The sequence below is a fragment of the Lissotriton helveticus genome, chromosome 5_1, assembly GCF_964261635.1.
Source record: "Lissotriton helveticus chromosome 5_1, aLisHel1.1, whole genome shotgun sequence".
NCBI classification, from domain to species: Eukaryota; Metazoa; Chordata; class Amphibia; order Caudata; family Salamandridae; genus Lissotriton; species Lissotriton helveticus.
The window spans coordinates 1,058,485,192-1,058,509,210 of record NC_136065.1 but is presented as its reverse complement, the minus strand read 5'-3'; the positions used below and the strand labels follow the sequence as shown (position 1 = coordinate 1,058,509,210).

General features: G+C 47.4%; 1 protein-coding gene across 1 annotated transcript in view; it reads right to left on the bottom strand.

Annotated features, from left to right (window-relative positions):
* The window catches only part of ARMH3 (armadillo like helical domain containing 3), a 693,715-nt gene that overhangs the window by 156,603 nt on the left and 513,093 nt on the right, over nt 1–24,019 (bottom strand). Inside the window, exons 21-23 of the mRNA XM_078643614.1 lie at nt 21,242–21,324; nt 2,628–2,754; nt 2,451–2,526 (exon numbers count right to left, since the gene is read on the bottom strand). Coding sequence (XP_078499740.1) covers nt 2,451–2,526; nt 2,628–2,754; nt 21,242–21,324 — 286 coding nt within the window. The remainder of the gene's footprint in view (nt 1–2,450; nt 2,527–2,627; nt 2,755–21,241; nt 21,325–24,019) is intronic.

The window sequence follows — 24,019 nt, the reverse complement described above, 5'->3', positions numbered from 1 at the left end:
GCTACAGTGATCAAGAACGGAATGGTTGAAAGGCGTTGACATTTTGCTGATTTTTATTGAATCAATTTGGCAAATGTTGGCCCCAGGAGTGCAGAGTCATAAATTTGTTGCCTGAATATATGTATGTATATATATATATATATATTCTCTGAAAAAAACAAAAGTTGCAGAGACGTCATAGTTAGGCTCAGATTTCACTTGTACAAAAACCACAGAAATTCAGCAGTTACAGTTACCTAAACTAACTATAACGTACGTCCCTGCAATGCACTGATTATGATATTACATCACTCATGACATGGTCAGTGACATCACTGATGACATCACTGATGGCATCACTTGATGACATCATCCAGTGAGTGTATTTGCTAAGAGTTTATGACTGTTAAACATATATGCTAAGCTACTACAAAAGCTTAATTAGTATACTAGGAGTACTACTAATGACTGACACTACTTCTAACATAAATTATATGAGTGGCTGTGTGTATCCATGTGTGAGTGGTGTTTGAGTGGCTGTTTGGGTGTGTGAGTGGATGTGTGAGTGTATAAGTGGGTGAGTGAGTAGCTGTGTGAGTGAGTGAGTGGCTGTGTGAGTGAGTGGCTGTGTGAGTGGCTGTATTGGTGGAAGAGTGGGTATGTCAGTGGCTGTATTAGTGAGTGGGCAGTTGAGTGACTGTATGGGTGAGTGAATGGGTGTCTGAATGGCTGTGTAAGTGAGTGACTTGGTTTGTAAGTAGCTATTTGAATGTGTTTGGTTAAGTGAGTCGGTGTGTGAGCGGCTGTATTGGAGAATACGAGTGTGTGAATGACTATGGGTAAGTGAGCAGATGTTAGAGTGCTTGTATGTATGTAAGAATGGGTATGTAAGTGGTTGTGTGGGTGTGTGAGTAGTTGTATTGGTGAGTGAGTTAGTGGCTGTGTTGAGAGGCTATGTGGGTGCATTGGTAGGTGTGTGAGAGGCTGTATAGGTGAATACATGGGTGTGTAGTTGTAAGGGTGAGTGTGTGAGTGGCTGTATGAGTGAGTGGTTGTGCGAGTGGCTCTATGAATGAGTGAGTGGTTGTGTGAGTACGTGTATTGGTCTGTGAATGGGAATGCGAGTGGCTGTGTGGTTGAATGAATGGATGTATGAGCCGTTGTATGGGGGGGGGTGAGTGGGTGTGTGAGTGTTTCTGTGTATGTCATCAGTGATATCATTTGAGATATCAGCAGTGATGTCATCAGTAATGTCACTGACCACGTCATGCGTGATGTCATATGTGAGGTCATAAGCAGTGCATTACGGGGGCATACGTTCTAGTTAGCACAAGTAACTATAACTTCTGAATTTCTATGATTTTATATGAGGGAAATCTGAGCCTAACTATAATGTCCCTTTAACACACACACACAACCACTCACTCACTCATACAGCCACACGCACAACCTCTCACTTACCCATACAGCTACTCACACAACCACTCCCTTACCCATAGTCACTCACATAGCCACTCACTTACTCATACAGCTAGTCACAACCTCACTTTTTTACCCATACAGCCACTCACTCACAAACCTACTCACCCATGCAGTCTCTCAACACAGCCACTCGCCACTCGCTTGGTTCCAGTGGTACAGTAAGCACTGGGCTCACATCTGGGCATACCCGTGCCACGTAGGGTGTTACATCAAACACACAAAAGGTGATGGGAGGAATGCCTGCAAATAATCTAAATAGTAGCAGTCGTTCAGGGTAGCTTTCCAAAACATCATTTTTGTGCCTGCCGTGACACCTCAGATTAAACCAAGCCAAGACTGTTCCCATGATGAGCAGGGTCAGTACTGATTTGCATTATGTAAGCCTCTATCTAGAGCAGCACAGTGGGTGAAAAACAATGGGTTGGAATGCTACCCAGAGTGACTGCAAGTGGTTGAACAGTTTGCAAACATTCCTTCATCACCTTTTGTGTGTTCTGCGTTACTTTAGGTCCTTGCCTCCTTAATGTTCTATGAGAAAGTGTTGCAGTACCAGTAAGTGTCCGTGTGTGGTGCTCGACTTACTTCAAGGCTGAGCTAGAGTACATTTACGGCTTTTTTAACATATGTAGGGCTGTAGTAACTTTAGATGTATCGTTTTTGATTCCCTTTGTAAACCACTCCAATTTTGTAGCAGATATTCTTATTTTCTTACTATTTCCCCTGGTTCCTCCACTTTTGCTACTAAGTAGTAAACCTACAAGTGCTGAGATTTGACAATATTTGAACACAAGAAAGTGCAATGTGAAGTACATTTCCAATGCCTACAATTGATATTTTCTTAGTGAAGGACTGCTAAAACATTTTAGACAAGTTAACAACTTAAAGAGAAACAATAAAGCAACTGAAAACATTGAGACATGACCTCAAGGCCTAGCATTTTCTGGGAAAAAAACTCACATTGAAATTTAATGTGTGAATTTTCACCTTACCTTATATTAACAAGTGCATGGGTTACTTTGCTGGCTGGCTCCTTCCACTGGCCTGCATTCGTAGAAAGTCTCAAAACTGAATAAGAAGAATAAAAAGTGACATTTTCCAAAACAGAAAATATTCAGCTTGCGTCAACACGATGATCAAGTTCACATAGATGGACGTTATATACTCACCCATTGAATAAAGGTTGTCAAAAATCTGATGCATTCGAATGATCTCATAATACAACTCATCATAACTACTGGGAGTTGGAAGAAAGGTATCCCCATATGTGATGAACATGTTGAATAAATTCACTACCTGGAAGGAAAAACAGATTAGCTCTTTATTTAGTGCCAGGTATTTATGCAAAATATTTCTGGATTAACCAGCAGGGCAAACCACATTCCTTCAACTAAAAAGAAATATTAATTGTCAACGATATATTACTGGAATACAAACAAAGTTATTTTTTGTATGTGTCAATCTGCTACTGCATAACAATTTACTATTAATCCAAGCTGTATTCGGATTAGAAAACAAAGCACATCTTTCACTGTACAGAAGTACGTATAACATGTATTTTATGAAAGTGGCAGTCGTGTGTCAGCAGTGACACAGAACACAATAAATGATAAAATAAAAATAGAAATAACCTTAAAGACCCAACACCCACTGCCAAAGTTAGAACAATACCTCCAAATCCCTATTATGACCCCACCAGAATACTTCTGACAAGTTCTCAGAATAACATCGTACTTGAACAAGTCACTTATCTTTGATAACACCTTTTCTGGCAGAGACTATCTAACCGCAGATTCCTCACCGTGTGAATTTTCATAGGCACCATAGAGCATCCAGGAACTTTTATAGCATTTCCCTTGAGCACCAGTAGGTGGCGCTGTGCAGCACCAAGTCTAATTCAACCCATCCATGATGTGATTTTGGGGTCCCATATATGCGCCACCGCTACACGCTTATGTCAGTTTCTTTCTGTCTGCACTCTCGGACGCGGAGCCATAGGAATCAGACAGTGCACTGTGCAAATTTGTAGATTTGGCATCTTATTGACTATCCATTCCACAGGACAGGGACGAGGGTGGGTCAGTGAGGAATCGGTGTTTAGATAGAGTCTCTACCAGAAAAGGCATTACTGAAGGTAAGCAACTTGTTCTTCCGATCAAGTCTTCTAACCGTAGATTCCTGACAATTATGAATAAATGCCAAGGCAGTACACCTTCCCAGTTAGTCTCAGGAGATGCTTAGATGAGGCAGTCCTGCAGGACAGACCGGGGAAAGTGCCTGTCCATTCAGACCTGCCTATCCAATCAGTAATGTTTTGTTAATGTGGGGAGGAACGCACACGTCGCGGAACGACAACTGCCCATGACTGGCACACTGCGCCCACGCAGTGGTAGTAGCCTTTGCTCTGGTAGAGAGAGTGTGCAAACCTTCTGGGGCTGCTAATAGGGTAGCCCACAGCAAATTTTAAAGCATAAAACAAACCATTTAGAGATGGTTTCTGTTGCCCTGCTTTGCCTTTCTGAGTCCGAGAGAAACCAAAGAAAAGTTGGCCATACTGTCCGAAGTCCCAGATGCTGTCAAGCTGAGCACGCTCTTAGGGTCAAGGTGGAGGACCCATTCCTCGTCCTTGATGGGGTGAGGTAGAGCAGAGCATAGAAAGTCGGCAAGGTGATGGATTGCCTTATGTGGAAGAATGTGCCTAATTTGGGCAGGAATGCTGCTTTTGTCGAGAGGACTAATTTTTCCAGGAAAAATGGTAAGATGCATATCGGTTATCAAGGACAATGCCATGAGTTCACTCAATCAATTCACACTATGGTGATGACAAATACAATCTTGATAGTCAATAGGCATAGAGGGCACTTGTGCATCGGTTTGAAGGCAGTGCAGATCAGTAGGTGAGAATCAATTTAAGGTCCTACTATGGTATCAGAAAACTAGTTGGCGGGAAAATGTAGATCTGCCCCTTCAGAAAACGCATCACAACTAGTGACTTGAAGAGGGATGGTTGATATGGTAAACGTAGAAAGGCCGAAAGGTAACCTTAACTGCTGCTGCAGGAAGGCTTTGCTTCGCTAAGGACAAACAAAACAGCAGGCCATCCAATAACTGTGCATTCATAGTATGAATATTTTGGGAGAAAGACTAAACAACAACCTTCTTTCACCCGTCCTGCATAGAACAATTTTGTGGATGGATGCCTGGCTGCCAAGGACAACTTTGGGTTGAAAATCAAAAACCATCAACGCTTTGGTTTGCTTTTCAATCTCTATGCATGGAGGTGGAGGTTGTTTAGACTCTCGCCCAAAACTCAACCCTGCTGCAACAGCAGATCGTCCCAGACGTTCAGCTGGATTGGAGGAGATTTGCTCAGAGCCAGAAGTTTGGGGTACCACACTCGTCCAGTCCAGAGCCACTAGGATGACTTGGGCCCAGTCTTTCTTGATTTTTTTCAATACGCTGGGCAGGATAGATAGGGAAGGGAAGGTGTACAGGAGTACAAACCACCATCCCCCATCCAGGCAGAAGGCATCTCCAAGGAAGAACCAGATTTGGGAACTACAACATGCAAAAGCTTGGACACTGGGCATTTTCTCCTGTGGCCAAAAGATCGATCCAACTTCCTCCCAATTGTTGGAACACACCCTGTGCCACTGCCATTCATGATCTACTGGGTAATGTCAACTTAGTTTGTACGCCTTGGCATTTAAAGATCTTGCCAGGTCTTCATTGTTCTGGAGAAGCCCTGACTATTCAGTCACTCCAATAGATAAAGAGTGTGTAGGCACAGGACCCTTGACTCCACACCACCCAGTCTGTTGTAGTACCACATGTCGGTCGATTTGTCTGTGATAATCTGTACCTGTTCCACCCTGATGGTCAGGATGAACGCTCGCAACACCAACAACTTAATATGGAAATGGGTCTCGACTGGAGACCAGAGTACTCTGGCCTCTATCTGTCCCACAACTGTTAGTTCTAGGTGGGGTAGGGAGAGGGATCTGCCGCCAGTCCAACTGTGGTCATGCCGCCACCACTGCAGGTCTTTCGTAGTCTTCTCTGAAAACTCACCTGAATTTGAATGTTTCCCTTGGTGCTGAGACTTCGTATCCCACAGCAGAGCCCGCATGTGCTACTTGGCGTGGTCCACAAATAGGATGCAGGAATCCAGGAAGCTAAGAAACCCCAGAGCCACTTTCACTGAGACCCAGGTCAAAAGATGAAACATCAGAGTCATAGCCCAAATGTGCCTGACTCGTTGAGGCACAGGGAAGGCTCAGAAAAGCACCTTATCCAGGCTGGCTTCGATGAAAGAGTCAGGTGTGACTTCAGCACACTGCCGGAAAAGTCCAATGATGTCAACCAATCAGCCATCATCTGGGGTGGTTTACGACTGTTAGAGCAGAGCACACCTTCCACATTCGAGGTATGGGAAGACTGGTATTCCCAACCTCCACAGAGGAGCGACCATCAGGATTTTCTTTGTGAACACTTGAGGTTCACTGCTAAGGCCAAAGAGGAGCACAGAGAACTGAAAGCAGTCTTGGCCTACCTGAAACCACAGATAACACCAGTGGGAAAGCAGGACGGGAAGGTGGAAACCGGCGTCCTGTAAATCAAATACCACTATCCAGTCTCCTTGGTTCAGGGCAGACAGAACTTGGGCTACGGTAACTATTTTGAACTTGTCCTTCTGAAGGAAAAAGTTCAGAGGGCAAAGAACTTGTATAGGGCAAAGGTGGGAGGAAATAATGGGAAGAACAGCCAGCCCCGATCTTTGATGCGGGGTTTGGGTAGATCATTGACCCTGCGTGCCTGGACACTGCCAGCAAGAACCCTACGTCTATCTTTGAAAAGGACATAGGGCTGCTACTGTTAAGGCAAACTCTAGTGGTATCTTTGTTAGTATACCCACCCAAGGCCTCAAAATTGTTGAGAAAACTGGTGCACCATAGAGAGCATAAGAGAGCGTATTATTGCCTTGTTGTCCTTAAAATGCTCTAGGGCCGAATCTGACTAGTCTTTAAAGAGATCAGTCCCAAAGAAAGGGAATATCCATCAGTGGCTGCTGGACATCACTGGAGAATCCAGTGGAGAATATCCAAGCATGGCACCTCAGCACCACACTAGTGCAGACTGCTCTACTCAGAGTCTGTCATGTCCAGGCCTAATCTAATGGAGCATCTTGCAGTGTTCACTGAATTTTGTCCATTTTGAAAAAGGTGTTAGAGGTATGACCGTACATCATTTGGGACTGTAAGCAAGATACCTGGCACCATGTTTCATAATGCATACGTTTATTCCCCCAGGCTAGCACAGGAGAACATTCTTTTGGTGAAAGGCACCATGGGTTTCTACTCTCATTCTGGAAGGGTGATCAGTAGCGTATTGTGGTCAGGCGGCTGGTGGTGGCCTACACTGCCAAGTTTTCTGGTGACATATGTTGGAAGAGAAAGGCAGGCCATCCGGAGCTGCCTTGCAACTTACCTGTTAGCTGGTTTGCAAGATCCTGGTTTTGTTCAGACGCCCAATAGTGTGTCCATAAGGGCTTCACTGAATGGCAATAGAGGCTCCTGGTTAACTTGTCCAGGATGAAGCATTATGTCAACACATTAGCCTTTACCTCAGTGGTGGATAGAGTGAGGTCTAAGACTTTGCTTGCCCATATCACTATGACAAAGGAAGCAGGCTCTTCAGTGACTACATCTGGGATATGGGAGTGGAAGCCAGTGTCATGAGAAGTATCCAGGTTACTGGCATCATGCAAGTTCAGAAATAAGCTTTCATCCTAATAAACATGACATGAAGCATCAGCGTTGATCTGGAGGCCGGGGGTGGCTGTGGGCCAAGTGGCGCAGTCAGCATCAGTTGGCTGACCTGCCGGCAGTGGTCTGACAGGAGGCCAGCTTGAATCCCTGGGGCCTAAAGACTGTCAGAGGGGCCCAGTTGGGTACCAAAAATTCAGCCTATAGCCTCTATGAGGGTCATAATAGATTCCAGGGATTTCGCAGCTTTGGGGTATCCGGAATATTGCACAATACCGAGTGACAGGAGCGGCAGGACAAGGGAGAGCCGTCTATGGACTTATGATGTTTTACTCTTTTTGAATTTACCGGACAACTACGATTTCGAGGATGAGTTCACAAGATCGACTGGGCCTTCTTCAACTTCTGTTGATGTTCGGCAAGGTACAACTTGCCTTTGCGGTCTTGGCTGGCCTTGGAATTCATCTTGGCGCACTTGTCACACAACACTGAACCCTGCTTAGAGCTCAGGCACCAGAGAAAGACCTTGTGTTTGCACATCACCAACATCTGATTGTGGCAGTCCTTATGCGGTTTAAATACTGCAGTCGTAGGAGGGTAAGTGGCCCTTGCACACTGGAATTTTTTGAGGGAAAAACTGTCATTTCTGATAGACTCAAGGTAGCAAGTTCCAGATCTGCGCAGAAGGTGTGGGAAGAAAGGAACCGATGTCAACATGTGGAGGTGGTGTAGATATAGTGGCTCGAACTTCACATCTGGGGCAGGACGGATATGACAGAAAGCCTCACAATGCCACCTACCCGTGCACAAGCTAGTTGGTATGGAAATCTTCCAGATCCATTCTGGTGTAAGCGCAACTTCACAAAGTGAGGTTATCGATAGATTGGGGAGTGCGATGATTTTGAGAGTCCCCCTAAAGTCTCATTCAGGGAAGACTCAGAGCCTAATGCCTGCTCAACAGATTAGTTATAGCTAAGCGGCCAGAGGTTCTTTGGACCAAATCCAAAGCTATAATAACATAGGGTGAAATACAGGCTCTTCCCTTAAACACTCCACAATCACTTCCAGAAGCAATAAAAGAGACCTGCTGGGGAAGTTTAATAACTTCAAAATAACTCATTTTGTACTTTCACCATGCCCCTTAACTGTAAAAGCTGCACAATTCCACACTGCACGGTCATGAATATGATGTCTTTTCTCTCCTAGGTATTCCCCTGCTTAAGTCACATGTGTGTCGAAGAATCAATCAAAAGTGGGTAAGCATGATAAAAAGAAAGTGCATTTAACGTATGTTATTATGTTCTTCAAAGTAAAAATCAAGTATTGCTTGAATACATTTGCAGACTGTGTGTTATTGATTTCTGGTGCATTCGTAGAAGGTTGATAACTACATGTTTCATTTAATGTTGTTCAAAGGAACATGATCTTCCAGAATTAAAATAAGTGAAATGGCATCATGCCTCTCTCTGTTAATTATTTATTCGAAGAGTTTCTAGAACAGTGAAATAACGTTATAAAAGCCAAAAACAAAGAGAAAAGGGTTAGAGAGGAGACTTTCACACCAGGAGACACTGGGACAGGCAGTGCAAAATCATATCACAGATTGTAATTGAAGGGTACTGGAGAAGCACTTTGCATTCACCTCTCCGCTGGATCAACTTATCAATGCAGCTGGCTTTGAGAGACAAGAACAGCAGGCCTGGCTATCATAGTGAACATAAACCCTATTGTTCAAACTGGTATGCAGTTGTAAACCATCTCTAAAACCTTGAAATAGGTTTTATTTTCCACTGTGCTAGAATCAGCTTAGTGCCCAGAAGCAGCAGAATAGGGAGATAATTGCTATGAATATAGAACCACAATCATGTTGGAGTATTTCCTCTTGTTCACGCTGTTATGAACCCCAATGTACCCCTATTTAGGCCTAGGTAGTTACACATCCTTTTACCTACATCTGTCCTACCATTGTTCTACATAACAGGTTTTTGAGTGACATTGTACCTAGCTAGGTGCTACCTGACTGTCCTGTGGTTTTCCCTGAAAACTAACCTCATGTATTATGCATAAGGATACTCAGTATCACAGCAGGATTACCATCTTCTGCATAATAACTCTCTATAAGGGTCACCTCTGTTGTCATCCTTGCCTGACATGCCCATAGTACACTTCTAGGTAGAACCACTGAGGGTAACTTTTTGGTATATAAGTACTACATCTTCGCTGGGCAAACTAGAGGAGAAAGACTTCCAAGCTGACACTCTGACTGAGACTCTGAGGTCCCTGCACGCAGACACTTCAGCACGCAGTGGTCTGACATCCCTTGCGGGTGTCCATCTTGCGACCAAGACGGGGTCCTTCGCTATCCCACATTAGGACATGGAGTTGGCTCTATCCTATGGGGATTCTTGGCTACACACCTACATACATGCTAGGTACATTTAGGTACATCAAGTTAGGGCTTGCATCATAGGAGTATGCATTATTACGGTCATGTTTATATATGCCTGCATATATTCATTGTTTTAGCACTACGCTAGAACTCTACATTTATATATTTGTTTGTATCTAATGGTTGTTGCAGCACACGTATTTTATACTACAATGACGCTGCTTCAATAAATACTTTTTGAAAAAGGCCCCACCGTTTATTCTGTGCATCTCTCTGAGACAAAGTGAGCACGAGTGACTGAGTGAAAAGTACTGTACTGTTTCCACGATCCCTGAGGGGTCAGGGTTGTCACGTTCGATAGTTGCCAGAAACTATTCGCTCCTTGGTAAGAAGGGCTCATAGTGACACTGAGAGCTAGCTAGTCTTCAGACTAACGTATCCTTCGGGGGTTTCTGGAATCAGTCTGGACACCAATCCCTTAGTTTATGTTGTGCATTTGGTCTACTGATAGGTGTAGTGACTGTCTTTTTATCTGCTTCTGAATGGACATTCCCTCCCAGAACGCTCTGCAGTACCACATGGGAACATGGTCCTGAAACCGGTGGCGTACACTTACACCAATATTGCCTTCACCATATCTGTACTGTACAAAACTCTTCTAATAAAATCTTTTGAAATAAAAAAAAAAATACAAATAGTATGCTGCCTGATTTAGAACAATCTGCTGCATTCTCCAAAAATGAAATGTATGATGATACATCTGATTTTGACATCATGTATTGTTACCAACATTATGTTCATCAATTTTTGCACAAAACAAGTATTCCACGTAATGTTTTCACATACCACCAATGGAAACATTGCCCAACACCACCGAAAGGTAGTTCACAAACGTTTGCACAAAAGTTTGCTTATTTTTCTGGGTTTAAAACATAAGATCCATGCTCATATTAATATAAACTTGCACCTACTCCTGCAAAGAAAAATATGCTCACCAACGCAAAACAGATATACTCTGCTTCTTTTATCTCCCAACTGTCTGAACACATTTTCAAATTAGGGAAAGACACTATAGACATGAAATTAGTCTGGGGACCTGAAGAATGCCAGGTTCAGGGAACTCAGGCATTATTTATACCACAACAAATTATATTCCTGAAAGGCACTGTGCAACAAACTTCCTGTCTTGGGTTTGCCAAGATTTAAGGACTTGAACACACTTCGTATTCCCTTGCCTTCACACTTTGAGGGATGGCTAAATTATACAGAACATAGTGAGGGCACACACACTTCGTATTCCCTCGCCTTCACACTTTGAGGAATGGCTAAATTATACAGAACATAGTAAGGGCACGCTAGATGACATCATGCATGAGGTTTCACACAATTCATTAGTCCCCAATTGGAAGGGATGGTTGGTTTGGCCTATAGACACGAATAAGTGTCAATCAAGATTCAGGGGAAACACCCATGGGTTTAGTATCCATAGGCATGATCAACGCTATGTACAACAGGAACATTTGGGGGTGGTGACATCATAAAGTGTTGGGAAGTTATGCCTAGATTGGTTAAAGACCTCAACACTACCCCAGCACCAACAACACTTATCCTTACTTTAAGATGACATGGATCTAAGGGATTTTTTGTAAGGTCCCCGGAAACCACATCGAAAACGCTCCTTATATGCTGTTTACAACAAAGTATGGAAAATCTTTTAACAGGAGGCTGCTGATAGATTACGTGAAATTGATAGGGCTAACCTAGAAAAGGCTTTGGCAGTGGTAGACAATGGCATGACCATACTAACAGCAAGGATTTATTCACTGGGCAACATTGTGTCTTCTGCTATAGATATTTTGGAACAGGATTTGTCCATTCTTCAACATGGAAAATGACAGATACGATCAATTCTGTTAGTAAGCTGGACGTTAATTTCATAGCGCTCCAGACACGTGCCCTGGCGATATATTAACAGTACGTCTCTGTTCTCTGCTTATAATTTAACAAAAAGGCAGACCACAATGGCACAAAGAGATGCAAAATATACAATGTTGCACATTGACAAATTAGACCAATTACCTTTCACCGTGGCAGCATCACCTTCCACAGAATGGTTAATCCAAGGCCATATCACATTGGCAGTGACAACATTACAATTTCAATATTGCCTACAATACCACCCGGTAGGAAGGTATGAAGCGTTGGGTAGGGAGTACATCCATGAATCTTGGGAGTTACCTTACAGATTTAGATGCAGAAATAGTGACTGAAGTCTTTCTCGGCAGTTCAGACTGTGAGAATTTGTTAAGTGGATCATTAATTTGTCAGGATATTATGCTTTACGGAGCTTGCAGCGCTTTGGTTGCAACCCTAACTTGACAGTTGAAAGGGTCCCCGGCTGAGTGATTCATCTGGTGTTCAAACTACTATCAAACAGGAGTTATTTGATGTTGAATGATCTAGGTTGTTGCGAGAAGCTGCCGGGCATCACATATCTGGTCATAGTAAAATCCAGGGTTACTAGTTGTATGCAAGTATTGTTTCCACCGACCCACAAAGTCAGGGAGGTGCAGCTATGGCCTTCAGTGAACGTTTCCCTAATATGGTTTGATTCTCTGAGGAGACTGAAAGCCATACTTCTACAGAAAGAGGTGGCCTTAACCTAGGTCCGCAAGACTTTTGATCTACCGGTTGCAAAGTTTTCGGCTGAGATACAGGCCCTAGTCCGAACTAACTTTCTGCTCCATTTCAAGGAAATGGTACATCGTATCTTTAACATGTATGATACAACCATATTTAAGACCATAGGTTCTGGGCTATTAAGCAACTTTTAGATGGTTTTCGGAGTTATTCCATTTTTGATACTCTCTGTATATCGAAGCATTATTGGAGGTCTTTTGCTGATCCTGCGACTTGTAGTGGGTATCCTGGTTTTAATTTTTTTGCTACACAATGGATGTCCCAAATACCAAGGAGATGGAAAAAGCACTCTTGGAGCAACGTTGCAGTGAATGCATGGTACTACATCTGGGCACAAATCGGCTTCAGGAACTAAGTGAGCACTGGTTTCTGTCATTCAGATCAGTCTGGATAGATTCTGCAGACAAGAATGCGTGTTGGACTTCTGTCTAACACTTCCATTGGTTGTGCCTCCAGACATGGATGTACTGCTGGACCCGTTAAGGGCCCATGTAGTGCAGTGTCCTCTGCATATTCCAATCCTAATTTCGGCATTCTCGGAGCCACCACAGGATGCTTCAGCTCCTGTTGTGATGGACACTGGCTCTACACCAAGCTTACAAGCATTGAAATCTTTCACAGCAACAGCCGTAGGAACCGGAGAAGATCACCTGTGCTCCATTGACCTGATCCAAGAGGTGTTACAGGGACCGTCGTCTGCGAAGGCAGGCAACAGTGATGTTGCGTCTCCAGCACAGGAAACAAATATTTGGCTCTCCGTGTGCTGGGAACAATTTGGCCTTTATTCGAAAACAACTACAAATGGAATTCGAAAACATCATTTTTGTTTTATTTTCCCTCTTCTGCTCTCACTGAGCACTGTGGCTTTCAGCATGCTCAGTTGGTCTAACAGTATATTGACTTCTAGAGGACTCCCAGAGCTTTTTTTCACTAATCATCATTTTTTAACACCTACTATGTTTTTAGACGCACAAGTTACTACTTGTGTAACGATATATCTGTAAGAGACATTAGTTAGTATTAGATTCCTTACCTTAGAATATCCCCAGGCGTCGGACTGGATCCGGAAATCTTTGCGTAGCAGTACCCTTGCGCGTCGGTAGGCATCGTCTGCGGCTCCGCGTCCGTCGTCGGCGTCGTGGGCGCCGTGATGACGTCGTCGGAGTACTTAGACGTCGCCTCCGCGTGCTGACGTCAGTTCTTAGACACAGCTTTTCCGCGCCAGAAACGCAGAGCCATGTTAAAAACCAACACTGGTGCCATTGAAACTAGGGCCCTGAAAGGGGACAACCCTAACCCTAGATATTGGTTCGCAGAACGGGGAGGATGGGTTGGTCGGTAAGGAATCTAATACTAACTAATGTCTCTTACAGATATATCGTTACACAAGTAGTAACTTGTGCATCTGAAAGAGACACGTTAGTATTAGATTCCTTACCTTAGAATAGATACCCCAGCAATACCAACCCCGGTGGTGGGTCTGCGAACCAATAATCACACCAGAAAGTCCCGGAGGACGGAACGGCCAAAGAAGCCATCCCTCCGGACTTGGCTGTCCAGGCAGTAGTGTCTTGCAAACGTATGCAGCGATGCCCACGTAGCTGCCTGACAGATGTCTTGTAAGGGCACACCCCTGCCCAGGGCAGTGGTAGCCGCCGTGGCTCGGGTAGAATGAGCCTGCAATCCAGCAGGACGCTCCTTCCTAGCCAAGGAGCAGCATGCCTGGATACACAGGATGATCCACCGGGAGATGGTCCTCTTGTGCACCGCTTTCCCCTTCTTCGCGCCCACGTAACCAACAAAGAGTTGTTCATCCACCCGGAACTGGCGTGTGCGATCCAAGTAGAATGAGAGCGCACGTTTTGGGTCCAGACGGTGGAGCCGCTCTTCCTCTTTAGAGGGATGCGGTGGCGGGAAGAAGGTTGGCAAGGTAATAGACTGCCCGATGTGGAAGGCCGTGACAACCTTGGGCAGGAAAGAAGGTTTGGTACGCAGCACCACTTTGTCCGGATGGACAGAAAGGAAAGGTGGAGTACAAGAAAGGGCCTGGAGCTCACTCACTCTCCTGGCAGAGGTGATGGCAACCAGGAAAGCAGTCTTCAAAGTCAGAAGGCGAAGAGGACAGTTGTGAAGTGGCTCAAAGGGAGCGCACATCAGAAAGGTAAGAACCAGGTTCAAGTCCCACTGAGGCATTACAAACGGAACAGGAGGAAACGTGTGTGTGATGCCCTTAAGAAATCTATTAACGATAGGGGACTTGAACAAAGAAGGTTGATCAGGCAGCCTGAGAAAGACCGAAAGGGCAGAAAGGTAGCCCTTGATAGTGCCCAGAGCAGAGCCCTGCTGGGCAAGAGAAAGAAGGAAGAGAAGGACCTCAGAAAGAGGGGCATTGAGGGGATCCACAGCCTTTGATGTGCACCATGCCACAAATCTGTTCCACCTGCAAGCGTATACCGACTTTGTGGAGGGATGCCTGGCTGCCAGAATGATGTTACAAACTTCAGGAGGCAAGTCAAATGGCCTCAACTGTCGCCGCTCAATCTTCAAGCATGGAGGTGGAGACTGGACAGGTTCGGGTGGAGGACCGTCCCCTGCTGCTGCGACAGAAGGTCCTCCTGAAGAGGCAGACCCGGGGGATCGACAGACATACTGAGTAGCTCTGGATACCAGTACCTTCTCGCCCAGTCCGGAGCCACAAGGATGACTTGGGCCAGGTCGCGCTTGATCTTCTTCAGCACTCTGGGCAGAAGTGGTATAGGCGGAAAGGCGTACAACAGACCGCAACTCCACTCGTGCAGAAAAGCGTCTCCGAGCGAGTGCCGCCTTGGAAATTCCAACGCACAGAACTGATGACATTGCGCGTTCTCTTCGGTGGCGAATAGATCTAACCAAGGCTCTCCCCATCGCTGAAAGAGGCCTTGCGCCACGTCCGAGTTCAGACGCTATTCGTGATCCATCATGCACCGACGACTGAGCTCGTCCGCCCTGGCGTTCAGAGAACCTGCCAGGTGTTGAGCCACCAGGGTCACGCCCTGGTGTTCCAGCCCTTGCCAAAGGCGAAGAGCCTCTTGACAAAGGATCCACGACCCCACCCCGCCTTGTTTGTTGCAGTACCACATGGCGGTGGTGTTGTCCGTGAATACCTGCACTACACTCCCCCGGACAGAGGGGAGGAATGCCTTCAGTGCCAGACGAATCGTCCGGAGCTCCAACAGGTTGATGTGGAGCCGGGTTTCCGCCGGAGACCAGAGGCCTCTGATCTCCGCCTCTCCCATGTGGCCTCCCCAGCCCTGGAGGGACGCGTCCGTCACAACTACGTGCTCCGGTTGGGGAAGGGAGAGGGATCTGCCGCTGACCCAATCGCGGTCCATAAGCCACCACTGCAGCTGTCTCGCAGTGCCCTCCGAGATCAGGACGTGGTCGGATAGGTTGCCCTGATGCTGGGCCCACTGAAACTTCAGGTCCCACTGCAGAGCCCGCATCCGCCACCTGGCGTGATGCACCAGTAGGATGCAGGAGGCCATCAGCCCCAGAAGCCGCAGCGTCAACCTGACCGAAACCCGGGATAACGGCTGAAAGATGGGAATCAGAGCCTGAATATCCCGGACCCGCTGTTCGGGCGGATAGACCCGAAACCGTGCCGAGTCCAGAACTGCTCCGATGAAGAGGAGCTTCTGAGAGGGGCACAGGTGTGACTTCGGCACATTGATGGAGAACCCCAGCTGGTGCAGGAGGTCCGCCGTCGTCTGGAGGTGGCTGACGACTGTCTGGGGCGAGCCCGCCTTCAACAACCAGTCGTCGAGGTAGGGGAAGACTGAAACCCCTAACCTGCGCAGATGAGCTGCGACCACCGCCATCACCTTTGTGAACACCCGTGGGGCGCTGGTAAGGCCGAAGGGGAGCACGGTAAATTGAAAGTGCTCGTGGCCAACCACGAACCGCAGGTAGCGCCGGTGGGCAGGCAGGACGGGGATAAGAAAGTAAGCGTCCTGCAAGTCCAACACTACCATCCAGTCTCCTGGGTCCAGGGCAGCCAGGACCTGAGCCAGTGTCAGCATCTTGAACTTCTCCTTCCGGAGGAAGCCGTTGACGTTCCTTAGGTCCAAGATAGGGCGTAGGCCCCCTTTGCCCTTCTTGGGTACCAGAAAGTAGTGGGAGTAGCAACTACACCCTACTTCTGGCCCAGGAACGCGCTCGATGGCCCCCTTGGCCAAGAGGGCCGTAACTTCCTCCTGCAGAAGTCGCAAATGATCCCCCGATACACGGTGGTTCTGCGGTGGCATGGCTGGAGGAGTCGCCTCAAAGGGGAGGGAGTAGCCCCTTCGGACGATTTGCAGCACCCACCTGTCCGATGTGACAGTGCGCCAGTGGAGGTGGTGATGGCGAACCCTGCCCCCCACTGGCGTCACATGGGCCTGAAAGCACGGACTAGGAGGGTTTTGAGGCGGATGCTGCGGGGGAAGGTGTGGACTGACCTCGCCGCTGCCCCCGACCGCCCGGACGGCGGTTCCCACGGCCGCCACCGCGTTGGGTATTGCCCTGCGGAGCGTGGCTGGCGGCGCGTGTGGGCGCACCCCTTCCGTGGCCACGAAAGGAGTGAAAGGCAGCCGATTGCTGGCGCTGGCCTGAGAGGCCCAAGGACTTGGCCGTAGCCCTGGAGTCCTTAAAGCGCTCAAGCGCATGGTCTGCCTTGTCGCCAAAGAGGCGACGGCCATCGAACGGCATGTCCATGAGTGTGTTCTGGACATCTGCCGAGAAGTTGGCGGTCCTCAGCCAGGCGTGGCGTCTGACCGTCACCGTCGTTGCCATCGCTCTACCTAGCGAGTCGGTGGTATCCAGCCCACACCTGATGGAATACTTGGCTGCATCCCGGCCCTCCACAAGGGCTTGGCCGAGTTTGGCCCGTACCTCCAACGGACACTCTGGCAGCACCTCCGCGACCTTATCCCACACAGAGTGGGTGTAACGTCCCAAGAGGCAGGCAGTGTTGGAAGACCGCAGGCCCAGACTAAGGGATGAGAAGATCTTCTTCCCATACTGGTCATACCTCTTGGATTCCCTGTCCGGCGGGGCCGACGGGAATGCGGTCTGGGAATTGGAGGCCTGGATGACCAGGCTCTCGGGGGTAGGGTGGGAGGACAGGAAACATGGGTCGCCCGGGGCTGGGCGGTGGCGTCTGGCCACGTTCCTATCTACGGGCAAACCCGTAGCGGGCTTGGACCAAGTGCCCAGAAGAACATCGGTCAAGGCCTCATTAAAGGGCAGCAGAGGCTCGGCCGAGCTTGACTGCGGTTTAAGGACCTCAGTGAGGAGGTTAGTCCTCACGGCCGCGACGGGGAGCTCAAGGCCAAAGGCCTTGGCAGCCCTCATCAGCACCACACTATATGTTGCCCCCTCCTCCGAAGCCACGGTAGGAGGGGAGACAAAACCAGTGTCTGGAGAGGTGTCCAGGCCACTGGCCTCCCCAAGGTCTCCTGTCCAGTCCTCATGAGACTGACACTCCCTGGTCAGAGGGTCCTCAGACCCCTCCCAGTCCTCTTCATCACCCATCTCCTGAAACTCAGGGTTTTCAACCAATGGGGCCTGTTCATAGAAGTGAAACTCTCCAAACGACGTCTGGAGCGGCGCCCATCGGGGCCGTCCCGGCGCCGGAACAGGAACGAAGGTGGAACCGGGGACGGCGCCGCCCGAGGACGGCGCCGGAGGCGACACCTGAGGGTCCGACGCCGGGGAGGTCGTAAGGTCCACCGGCGACGAACCAGATCCCGAAGGAGGTCCAGCGGCGTCCTGCGGCGCCGGGACCGAAGGCGCCGGCGGCGCTGGAACAACTGAACCCCTCGCCGCCGGGCCCGAAGGCGCCGGCGTCGTCGGGATAACGGGAACCTGCGGCGCCGGGCCCGAAGGCGTCGGTGGCGCCGGGGCCGAAGCACCCAACGGCGTCGGGGCAGATCCCCCCGAACCGCTAGGGGTCCCAGACGGGTCCGCTGGGCCCGAAGGCGCCGCGGAGCCCGTCGGAGGAGAGAGTTTCCTCATGGCCATGAGGAAGCGCTCGATCTCCTCCGGCGTCGCGTTGAGCCCAGGGACCGGAGGGTGTGGGGCTGAACGCGGCGCCTGCGACTCCGTCGGAGCCGCGTGGGTGGTGTCACCCGAACCCCCGGCCGCATCGCGCGAGCGTCGGGGGGAGTCAGAGGAGCGATGACGCCGCTTGGACTTCTTGTGCCGCTTACCTGACGACGACTTCGACCCGGAGGAGTGCGGCCTACCCTCGGAACTGTGGTGGCTCCGAGCCCGCGACCTGTCCCTCGACCTCCCATGGGATCGGGACCTCTCGCGGCGCGGGACCGCTCCCGTCTGGCTTTCGAAGAGAGAGCCCGGCAGTCGTGGTCGACGCCGAGACAAGATAAACACACGCGGTGAGGATCCGTGACCGACATCAGGCGGTCGCAATCATCGCAGTGCTTAAAGCCGGGCATCCCTAAGGCACCGTCGGAGTCGAAAGACTTCGAGAGCAATCAAAAGTGATGAAAAAGTTAGTCAAAAAATGACTAGGGTTACTGCTTTTTCCAGATCTGCGCTTGCTGGCACGGAAAAAAGAAGAAGAACTGATGTCAGCACGCGGAGGCGGCGTCTAAGTACTCCGACGACGTCATCACGGCGCCCACGACGCCGACGACGGACGCGGAGCCGCAGACGACGGCTACCGACGCGCAAGGGTACTGCTACGCAAACATTTCCGGATCCAGTCTGACGCCTGGGGATATTCTAAGGTAAGGAATCTAATACTAACGTGTCTCTTTCAGATTCATATTTTAGCTATTTGTTTATGCTTTTAAAAACAGGCATATTTTAGCATTTAGTATTATGTTGTCCAGTCGGATGAGGAGTGGGTGTTATGAACCCCAATGTACCCCAATATAGGTCTAGGTAGTTACATGACCTGTTACCTACATCTGACTGACCATTGTTCTGCATAACGGGTTTTTGCGCTGACCTTTTACCTAGTTAGGTGCTACATGACTGTCCTGTGGTTTTCCCCGAAAACTAGCCTCATGTATTATGTAGGAGGGTTCTCAGTATCACATCAGGATTACCATCTTCTGCATAATAACTCTGTATAAGGGTCACCACTGTCGTCATCCTTGCCTGACATGCCCGTAGTACACTTCTAGGTAGAACCCCTGAGGGTACCTTTTGGGTATATAAGCACTACATCTTTGCTGGGCAAACTAGAGGAGAAAGACTTCCATGCTAACGCGAGACACTGAGGTCCCTGCATGCAGACACTCCAGCACGCAGTGGTCTGACATCCCTTGCGGGGTGTCCATCTCGAGATCAAGACAGGGTCCTTCACCCTCCCACATCAGGTATTGGGGTTGGCTCTATCCTAAGGGGATTCTTGGCTACACAACAACATATATGCTCAACAACATATATGCTAGGTATATCTAGTTAGGGTTTGCATCGTAGGAGTATGCACTATTACTGTTATGTTTATATATGCCTGCATATAGTCATTGTTTTAGCATATGGTAGAATTCGACCTTTTCTTTACTCTATTAGTGCTAATAACCGTAAATATCTGTTTGTCTAACGGCTGTTAGAGCACACATATTTTACACTAGAATGACACTGGTCCAATAAATACTTATTGAATATGTCCCCACCGTTTATTCTGTGTATCTCTCCAAGAGAAAGTGAGCAAGAGTGACTGAGCAAAAAGTACTGTACTGGTTCCAGATCCCCGAGGGGTCATGGTTGTCATGTCCGATAGTTGCCAGAAACTATTCACTCCTTGGTAAGAGGGGCTCATAGTGGCACTGAGAGCTAGCTGGTCTACAGACTAACATATCCTTCGGGGGTGTCTGGAATCAGTCTGGACACCAATCCCTTAGTTTATGTTGTCTAAAACATAAAACATGTCCTATATAGATTTGTAGGAACTACGCAACACCGCTTTTGATAAATGCTGCTGCGGTTTTGTGTGTCTTGATTGTGGTTACAATTCATATTGTATGCACCAGACTAGATGTCCAATTTTAAAATTAACTTTTAAAATGCATTCCTTGTTTTCTAGTGTTCTTGAGTGTGTTATCCCTTAATGACAGAGGGTTCCACTAGCTATACATGTAAAGTGCCATGGGATTCGTTGTTCCTCAAACACATCTCACGTAAATATTACTCAATTGATTGTGGCATGGTTGTAATCCACCTGGTTTTCTAATTTGGGTTGCCACATTGACTGAGTCCTTAGGGCCAGAAGATCTAGAGAAACGAGTCTACAACAATCTAAACTAGCATTAGAAATGCAATAAGTCTCGCATTTTTTTGAGTTAGAGCAATTGGCATAGCTCAACAGCTACCGGACAGAAATTGCCACTTTGCAGGTGCCGAACAGAGCATTGCTTGTGAAATGTCCTGAAAGCCTTAAACAGCGCTGATAGCCTACAAAATAAAAAGGCAGATCAGAATGACCAGGAGGAACCGGGGACATATTGTGATGGCCAATGCAAGCAAACAATGAGTGAAATCGCCTGGGCATGAACCAAGCATGCAAAGGCAGGAGAATCAGACCCAATGCACAAAAAAAACCGCTGTATTTCTAAATGGCACAACAACAAACAAATGGCAAGTCATGGGCATGCCAAAAGCTGATAGAGGAGATAACAACAGGTCTTGAGGACAGCGCATGTGTGCTGCCTAGGCTGGACCTAAAAACCTATTAGCACTGTATATGGAGACTCCTAACATCTTGTCATTATATAGAGCTGAACCAATAGCACACAACTCAACCCCACATCTGGTGTTGAACGTCTAGTAGGCTGATATTTGATATCTGAAGGTGAGCTTGTTTTTTTACATTTTAGATAAATGAATGATATACATGCAGAAGGTGTTATAAAGCTTTTATCTCTCCTCTCATAATGCTTACCATTAGGGCCAATGTAAAAATGTTGTGTTTTGCCAATAGCACCGTCTCATTGGACATAAGGAACTTCAACAAGTTGATCAAAGCTAAAATAAAAGAAATAGTTATATGTTAAGTAACAAGTAATGCCATCTTGATATAGTACATAAAAGTATGTTTCTACGTTTCAGGCCCAAGAGACCAGACCTAGCAAGCTTTCAGTGGCCCCATTATTCTTAAAGAGTTCTAAGGAGGAGCTGAGAGATCACTCCTCAAGTTGGACAAGAAGTATTTTGAGTTGATTGGTTGACACACCCATAATATGCAAAGCAAGCCAGTCAAATATTTTACTAATTTCTATGCACCTTTCCTTTTTGAGGACAGACTTTAGCTATTACAATCAGGAAAATGAAAAGCAAAAAATCTTTAGGGTGGGTTGCACAATGAATGGAGACTAGAGAAGAAAAGGCTTTTGTGTTCCAAAATTCATAGAGACAAAGGCAGAAGTACAGGAAATAAGAGGCATCTAAAAAGCTAATTGTAAAAAAAAAAAAAGAAACATATGCCCATTCAAACTGGGAAGATCTGCAAGTGTCCATAAAAGATGAGGAATGCGTTTTGTTTTAGAAGTTGCTCTTACGGGGCTCTGTAAATCAGAAAAACATACACTAATATTATAAATATTCTCAACATGTCAGAATTTTGTATTCTGAAGTTAGAAGGCTCTTTGGCCACTGTCCAATAGAGACATAATGTGAAAGAGGGTTAAATGACCAATCTCAAGTAACTGACTAAGCAGGATTCTGGCTTGCTACAGGATCACAAAACACAGGGAAAGCCCCACTCTCGATGGGGATTACAATCAACAACCTCTTATTTGACTCAAGCTATTAGAGCTAACAGCAAGCACTAGTTCAGCTTAATGCACCAGTTCCGAGGGAGGGTGGAAGGGGGGCTTGTGGAGGTGTTAGGTTATGTATATTTGTTGAGTGCACTATTACCCATGAAGGGAGTCAGGTACTGAGAAGATGTGAGTCTAGCCAAACCTAGGACCTAGTGGGACTCCTAAAAAAAAGGGTTTCAGCTTCTTGTGGAATACAAGATGTGAAAAGGAGACTTGTGTAGCAGCAGGTCAATCCACGCTTTAGGAGTGATGTAGGAGAAGGCTCGACCGCTGGGTCTGGTTTTCAGTATGTGTGGGATGTGTGCAAGCAGGTGCCCAGTTGACCACTGGTGTCTGGAAGGTTTGTGAAAGCAGATGCAAATGTTGAGTTATACTGGGACAGCGTTATATAGTTTCTTAAAAGTGCAGGGGAGAAGTTTGAATTGTGCTCATTTGTGTATGGGGAGCCAGTGGAACTCTTTGAGGTGTGGTGTGATGTGAGTGTGGAATGGAAGGTTGAGAGTGATTCTGGCCACCAAGTTTTGAATAATTTGCAGTCTTCTGGTGAGCTTTTAGTTTATCCCAGAATAGAGGGAGCTCCCATAGTCCAGCTTGCTTGTGACAAGGACCTGTGTGACGGTTTACTGGGTGCTGATTTGGAGTAGTTTGAAAATCTTCCTCAGCATTTTCACGGTATGGAAGCGTGAGGCATTGGCTTGGATGGTCCTGTCGAGTCTGCTGTTGATGATGATCCCCATGTTCCTGGTGTGGGTGGTGGGGTGGGTGTCAGTCTGATAACCATCAGGCGGAGTCCCACTGTGAAGTGCTCTTCCTGGAAATCATAGATTCAGTCTGGTCAGTGTTCAGCTGTAGACAGTTGGTCTTCATCCATTGGGCGATTTCAGTCATGCAGGCATTCAGCTTGACCCGGGTCCTGGGTATCTTGTCAGAGAGGGAGAATGAGTTCCATTTTATCGGCATAGGAAAGGACGTTGATATCATGAGAGCAGATGATGCTGGCTAGATGGATCTTGTATTCATTGAAGTGGGTCGGGTTAAAGAGGATTCTTGCAGAATTCCACAGATGAGATTGCGAGCGTCCAAGGTGTACCATGCAATGCTGACTGAGTCCTTCCAATCAGGAAGAAGCAGATCCATCAGCGTGGCCATGGATTCTGCATGTAGGGTGAGGATGGGGTGGGAGACAGCATCAAATGCTGCAGTGAGGTCCAGGAGGATGAGCACCATCATTCTCCTTGCTCCTCCATCTAGAGTCATGCGGACATCATCTGTGGCGACGATGAGAGCAGTTTCCATGCTGTGACTGAATCTGAAACCAAACTGAGTGAGGTTGAGGGGCTAGTGGCCATTGAGGTATTCAGTGAGGCATCTGTTGATGTTCGTTAAGACCTTGGACGAGAATGTTAGTAGGGTGAGTGGTCTATAGTTGGTGAGAATTGAAGGAGTCGCCATGGTTTCTTAAGCAATGGGAGGGAAATTGTATGCTTCCAAGCATCTGCGAAGGTTGCTGAAGACGTGAAGGCATTTAGAATGGATGTGAACATTGTGCTGATGAGTTGCAGCCCTCTGGAGTAGGCGTGGAGTGGCAGGAGTCCAAAGGGGCACCTGCCCCATGGAAGGGGAGGACTTCATGGTGCCAGTGGTTTCTTCTGGGATGATGAGGGGCCATGAGGTTAGCATTGCTTCTTTTGATGAGATTGGGAGGTGTTTGGAGCAGTCTTTCTGGTTTGGTTTCGGGTTGAAGTTGGCGTAAATGGCGCTGATTGTGTTGCTGAACAATTGGGAGGGACTGTTGCAGAGGTCCTGAGAGGGAGTGGTCGAGTTAGAGTCGGCCGATGGTGAGGTGAAATCCTTTGGCAATGGAGATTTCTTTGCTCTGTTGATGTCATAATTTGTGC